Raw genomic sequence first — 7,032 nt, 5'->3', positions numbered from 1 at the left:
AGCTGGAGCCTACCCGAGCTGCCATAGGGCGAGAGGTGGGGTGCACCATGGGCAGGCTGACAGTCTGTTGCCGGGCTAACACACAGAGACAGACACCCATTCACACTCACATTTACACCTGTGGGCAATTTAGGATCTCCAGTAAACATAACCCCAGTAACTGCTTGTCTTTGGACTGTGAGAGGAAGCCAGGGGACCCAGTGAGAACACATGCAGACACAGGTGGAATCCACACTGCAAGGCCTCGGGCAGATGGTGGATTTGAACCCAGGACCTTCTTGCTGTGAGGCAACAAAGTTAAATACTGCAACACTGTTATGCCTTATATAACAACATGCAGAGTTAAGATGGGAAACTTTTGTTCTAAATCAATACTTTAAAAGTTGGAAGAGGTGCTATAAATACTTTTGGTAGGTAACACTATTTTAGTTTAAAGCATAATATTATAATATTATTGAAGTACTTTGTTTAGAAAAAAAAAATTTTTTCAAACTTGTTTTATTTATTTACAAAAAATAAATAAATAATGTTGTATGAATAATGAAACAAGGGAAGGAGGGTATGGCATGACAAACAGAACATTTGATGCATTTTTATTTTTGGAGGGATAAATTTGGAATATTAAGTTTTCAGAATCAGAAAGGGTTTATTGCCAAATGTTGAGCAGGTTTACAACTTAACTTGTATATACACATGATTACAACTGTGTTATTATGTCTTTTGTGGGCATGGCTGTGCAGAAGTTAGGTATTCACATCTTTCTACCACAGCATGGACCTCTCCCGTCTGGATGCTGTAGTATGTCCCTGAGATGTGTGATCGTCTCATTGCTGTGTTCCTGTAGGTTCGGGTGAGGAGAGCAGTAAAAGGGATGTTTACATCATACTTATAAGCCAGCATTTTGACTTTGCAGAAGTGGTTTGGTGGGATGGAGACCTGTACTTCAACAGTGTGGGTGTGATCTTCTGCATGAGTTGCCCCATTTGAATAGTCAAATGTAAATTGACCGCTAACCTGAATGCTTCCGGATGCTACGGCAGGGACTCCTGCAGTAAAAGTCGTAGTGACACCAACCGAGACAGAAGCGCGAATGTCCCACCTTTTCTCATCTCTAACTGTCTTTGAAAGAGTTACTGTTTTTGTCACTGGATTGCATCCATTGTTAATACTGGAAGAGATGCGCATGGTCTCAGGAGGATGCTTGCTGATTTTAGCGTTGTTAGTTTTATACCTGACATCAGAGATGATCTCACTGTCAATATCTCTATTAATGGTCAGCACCTCATAGTACCAATAAAAATATTCTTCACCTCTCCAAGGTAGAAAAAATGCAGTGTGTCTAGGATGCACTTTACCTAGACCATACTTGTTTTTTCCAACATAAACCTCATCACTAGAACATGTTCTAACTGCATGTTCGGGCACTGAACCAAAGGAACCTTCCTTCCACTCCACGATCTCAAAGTCATCTTCGTTCACAAGGATATCAAATGAGTTTATACGATACTCTTTGTCGCCATAGGGAAAGTGGCAGAAATCTCCCAAGCTACGGCTGTACAAGCCAGCATGGCATCCATGTTTACAGACATAGTCAATACGTCCCACATATGTGTTGTAAATTGACACCGCTCCATCAGGGAGGGAACCAGTCCAGGTCTGCCATTTCACGTTGCCCTTATTATCAAACGCCTGCCTTTTCTGTTTCATCTTGGCTGGAAACAAAAGATGTTGATATACTGATGTGTTAACTGAGATGTCTGTCATTTCAGGAGCTCTGTCCAGATCTGGGTTCAGAGAGGTCACTGTACGAAAGAAAACAAAAACCTTTTTAAAAAAAATAATCATATGCATGTGTGAAAAGATGAAACTTCAGAAACTGCTCTTTCCATAAGGTCGACACAATTTTAACTTGACTATGATATTTTCTCCTAGTAGTTTCAATTCATCTTAAATTTCTCTTTTATTTCAGAATTTCTTATGACTGTCAGTTAAAACGGTTTTAAAATCAGGTTTAAGCCAAATCTTGGTAAAAAATAAATAAATAAATAATAATAATTAAAAATGAAAATATGAACTGGACGTCTCGTTATTTCCTGATATTTCTAAATGGGTTAATTCAGATTTAAGCAGGAGATAAACAATTCCAGTGCCTCAAGGTAAATTGATGATCCAAGGATGAATTTGTAGTGTTTGGTGTGTTGCAGCCTTTAGACTGACGAATCCTGGTCTTTAGCTGTTTGATTAGTGCTTATTGCTCCTGAGCACATAGTGTACACTGGGTTTATCTGAGCATTTAATCTCTAAGTAGTTTTAGAGCTAGTATAAAAAAGTGAATCTCACTTGTTTATTTTCACAAAAGGACTTTTGAGGACACTTTTGCAAATTCATAATGCCAGTTACATTTTACCATTTCTGTCCTCTGAGTGCTTCTTCACAGTGCCCCGAGGACTGGCTGGTGACAGAGCCAGCAGCAACAGCAATGACAGCTTTAATAAAAAGGAAAAGCTGTTTTATTGCAAACAGTTTATATTGCAGCCATTAAACAGCTGACCACCACTGTTACCCTAAACGCAGAGGCTGCACAAGAAACATGAAACTCAAACATATGGTAAAATCTGAAAACAAAAATTCCTTAGAAATCAAATGTTAAATTATCTTCAGCAATAAGTGAACAGTCTGCTTTGTTTTGCAGTTTTATATTTAGGTTAATTACATTTTCAAAACCTGTTTCAACATTTACTGTGAAGTAAAAAGTTACTCACCATCATAAGTGTAAGTTGCTAAGTCTTTCGAGGTCTGACGCGTGTCTGACTGCAGACCAATATCTTATTTTGGACTCTGACCAATCAACAGGTGGGTGAAAGCAGAGATCAATAACATGTTACAGTGTGTTTGTGCTTGTGTCACGTTGCATTTATTACCTTTCCCAATATGTCTGTGAAGGTTCTCAGTCATTCAGGTCATCGTAGTCTAAGGAGCTTGGAAAGAAAAGCGTCTGGACTTCTTTAAGTTGTTTCAAGATGTTTCACCTCTCATCCGAGAAGCTTCTTCAGCTCTAAGGTCAAATGGTGGAGAGTCCCAGATTTAAGCCCTATAGGAGCGTCCCCCAAGAAGGATGCCCACTCACATTTAGACCTTTTGACCTCAGGAAATCACATGATAGGGTGGAGCTAGGTTTCACAGCGGGTTCACCTGAAACCTTGGCTGATTGTAACCTACACCCATTTTCACACCTTGTCTCGTGTGATTAGGTAGAGGATCAACAGGGGGTTCATGTCCCTCTTAGGGAGACACTCTCATAGGGCTTAAATGGGACTCTCCACCATTTGACCTTAGAACTGAAGAAGCTTCAAGCCAGACACTTTTCTTTTCGAGCTCCTTAGACTACCTTTCCCAGTGAGTGTTCACATTTTTGACATACATGATGACTATTTACATTTTTAGAGTGGAGTTTGCTTCCTTCCTTCCTCATTAACCACCACTTGTAATATTTCACACAGTATGCTTTTTGCAATTACATACATTTGTGCATTGTTGCCTTGTGAAATTGAAGTAAGTAAAAACAACTTGATAATTGCAAATCCTGGTCTAAAATCTACATCATCTACCATTAATGGTGACTTCACAGATAAGCAAGTTACCTGAGTTAGCTGAACAAGTGGAACTGTGAGCTGATAACAATCAAATGATCCCTGATGATGATTTTCCAAAAGGACTTTTAAATGCTGACAGGTCAGTTTTTTACTTCAGCTCAGGCCATCTTACATAACTTGAGGGTTTGAAAGCAGCTGGTTTGTGAAAGTTAGAGTTCAATGTGGTATTTGTGCATTCGGTGATGAACTATGTTCACTTATGATGGTTGTGTGAAGTTACCTGTTACCTGTTACCTGTTACACACGGCTGACAGACTCTAAAGGGGTTTAACAAGAGAATAATGGAGCTTGTTATCTGCCATTAGTCCACCAATTAAAAGATTCTGGTACGCTCAGTCATTTGTGCTGTAAAAGAGGTAAATACACTCCAGTGTTGGTAACATTAGAGTAGGATGATAGCTACATTAATTGAGTGCTTGTTGGGGTTGACAACATTTTTTAAACTGCATTGTTAGTGCCTATTTGTGTGTGTGTGTGTGTGTGTGTGTGTGTGTGTGTGTGTGTGTGTGTGTGTGTGTGTGTGTGTGTGTGTGTGTGTGTGTGTGTGTGTGTGTGTGTGCGCGCGCACGCCTGGTCGTTGGACTATTGTGTAAGCCTTTTTCCTCTCTCTCTTCTGTTCCCTGTATTTGCTATTTTGTCTGTTTGCATTGGTTTCATCATCTGATCTCTTTTTGTTGACCTTTTGCCAAGTAGCAAAGATTTGAGTTTCAGGCTTTCATTTACTAATGTGGGTCCTCGTCTCCCGTCAGTCAACCATCAGTCACAAAGAGGTGAAAAAAACTGAACAATGAATTAATGTTGGAGCAGAAATCAAGACTCAGATAAGGCAACATTTTTCCAGTCAACCAGTACTATGCAATGTCTCCTGTTTCCTGTTCTTAAATGGCAAGAGTGACACCCAGTGTGGTCATCTGCTGCAGCCCATCTGCTTCAAGTTTTGACATGTGTTCAAAGATGCTCTTCTGCAAACCTTGGTTGTAACAAACAGTTATTCAGTCACTGATGCTTTCCTATCAGCTAGAAGCTGTCTGATCATTGTCCTCTGGCATTAATATGTCATTTTTGCCAAATGCTGCTCACTGCCCTTTACAAATGAATTTATTTTTCATTTCAAATAACAGATTTTATCTGTCTTTGAAACTGCAATAGTTTCTTACTCTCATCACGCATGTTTGCTATTGTTTCCAGAAGCCCTGGTTCTGTATATGCAATTTTATTTAGCAACTAATTGAATTTGCATGTGATCATGATCAGCCTAGAGGCTAAAAATACGGTGACAGAAATGTATTAAGACCACTCTGTCGTCATAATGCACAGGTTAACCAAGTGGTGTCAAACTTACTTTAGTTGAACAGTTACAGCTCAGTTTGATCTCTGGTTGGCCAGACCAGTAGAAAAGTTACATAATAGCCTGCCTTTCTTTTTCCTTTAAAGTAGGGCACAGACTAATGAAGTCCAAATAAGCTTTCAAATTACATTTTTAATGTGCATTTACAAACACAAATAGGCACAACAACAACATGCATTACAGATGATGGAAACAGAAACACCTACAAACCTTAGTTTTGTAGTTTTATAAACAAAAGCAAGTGTGTTAATTTATTATTTATTATTCAAACCTCCATACAATATTTTGTGGCAATGTTCACAATAAATCGCTGCATTCGAAATCCAACTTGATATTAAACAGCAAAGACAAAAGTACTCACTATGCAAAATGTCAGATTATACAGTCAATGTCCATTACAGTTATTGGTCCATAAATGTTTACATTCTAAAGTTGAAGCTTTAGCTGTTTTCTGAGACAGAGACAGAGACAGAATGCACTTTCACTGAATTTGAGAGAAGAGACGTCAACAATTTCAGTTCAGTAGGTAAAAGCATAAATCAATGAGATGTTGAAGGAGTTTGTCTTTGTGCTTAAGTTGTGGTTTTGGATAGATTGACCACTTTCACTATAATTTTACCTCTTTAAATATTTTTTTTCAGTACTGTAACCACATAATTTAGGTTTGACAGCATTTCAGCAGGTAATAGCAGATGGCGTGAGCATAAACTGAGCCTGCGATGTTGATGGGGAACCAGTAAAATTCCGATAAATTATCCTCTCTAAACATTAATACAAATGTAAACATTGAAATAACATTTATTTCTTAAAGTTTAGATATCTTGTCCTCAACTTTCTTAATGTAGGTCCCAAGGAGTGGAAGAAATACTGTTGTATTTTTGTAAATCAAAGAAAGCAAAAGAGATATTTTCTAAAACATTTTGGAGATTCGTGTCAGAGAATACATTTCTGAATAAATTTTTGTAACTGAAGAAGTCATTATGGATTACTGGTACAAACAGGTATATTATGTGCTTTATTTCTCTGAAACTTAAAATGGCATTAGCAGAGCATAAGCTTATAAATGCATATGTATGTAGGGCAGAGAGTCAGCAGGAGGCAGCAACTGACTAGAAAACTCCAGCTTCTTGTCAGAAATGAATTCTCTTCCCTCATACGCATGTGTTTATACTGCCTGACTATAATATCTGTATATGTTCAAAGATTTTGTGTGGAAGTAGGTAAGTAAATAAACTTTATTTATATATCACCTTTATAGATAAAAGATCACAAAGTGTTTCACACATGGATAACAAAGTATAAAACAAAACAGACAACAGTTAACAAAATGCACTGCTAAAAAGATGTTTTTAGTTGTTTTTTTTAAAAGAAGCTACTGAGTCCAGAGATCTTAAGCTCAGTGGGATTGAGTTCCACAGTCTGGAAGCCACAGTGGCAAAAGCTCTGTCTTAGTTCTCAGCCTTCTATGATGAATGACAAGTAGACCCTGATTACATGACCTAAGAGACCTGCTGGGGACAAAGGGCTGTAGAAGTTCAGTGATGTAGGCAGGAGCTTGTCCATGAAGAGCTCTATAAGTCAGCACCAGAATCTTGAAATTGACTCTGAAATCACTTGTGCACTTTCATTTAAATTGTTTAATTTATCTATCCATTGTTCATATAATGTTATTTATATACACAACTATCATATTTATATTGTCCTACAGTACGACAGAGAATCCCAATAATCAGATGATCCTCTAAGACCTTCAGCAGAACCACTCAGAGAGCAGCAGCCATTTATCTCAGTTGGTTGAGAAGAAAGAAAAGACAGGAAAGAGCAGCATAAGCAGAGCACTAATGACAAAGAGGAGAAAACACAAAATACAAAAGAGTGAGCAAAAAAAAACATGTAGCGGAAAGAAGGTTGGAGAAAAAAATGGTTGGTACATAATGGGACACTACCCCAGCAACCTGAGAGTATAACAATCTCACTAAAAGAGTGGTTCAAGGTCACCTGGTCCAGCTTTAACTTTAAGCTTTTTCAATC

The 7,032-nt window shown here is 38.2% G+C and overlaps 1 protein-coding gene across 1 annotated transcript; it reads right to left on the bottom strand.

Annotated features, from left to right (window-relative positions):
• Positions 1-577: 577 nt before the first annotated feature.
• Positions 578-2,838, bottom strand: LOC113034237 (natterin-3-like). Its single transcript, XM_026188638.1, has 3 exons — positions 2,763-2,838; positions 2,408-2,486; positions 578-1,802 (listed from the first exon to the last, which is right to left on the bottom strand). The coding sequence occupies exons 1-3, from the start codon at positions 2,766-2,768 to the stop codon at positions 712-714; spliced, it is 1,176 nt and encodes a 391-aa protein (XP_026044423.1). The 5' UTR covers positions 2,769-2,838; the 3' UTR covers positions 578-711.
• Between the last annotated feature and the right edge of the window lie 4,194 nt (positions 2,839-7,032).

This window comes from Astatotilapia calliptera, chromosome 12 (assembly GCF_900246225.1).
Source record: "Astatotilapia calliptera chromosome 12, fAstCal1.2, whole genome shotgun sequence".
Taxonomy (NCBI): domain Eukaryota; kingdom Metazoa; phylum Chordata; class Actinopteri; order Cichliformes; family Cichlidae; genus Astatotilapia; species Astatotilapia calliptera.
Note: the sequence above shows the minus strand (reverse complement) of the source record. Positions and strands in the feature narration are given on the sequence as shown.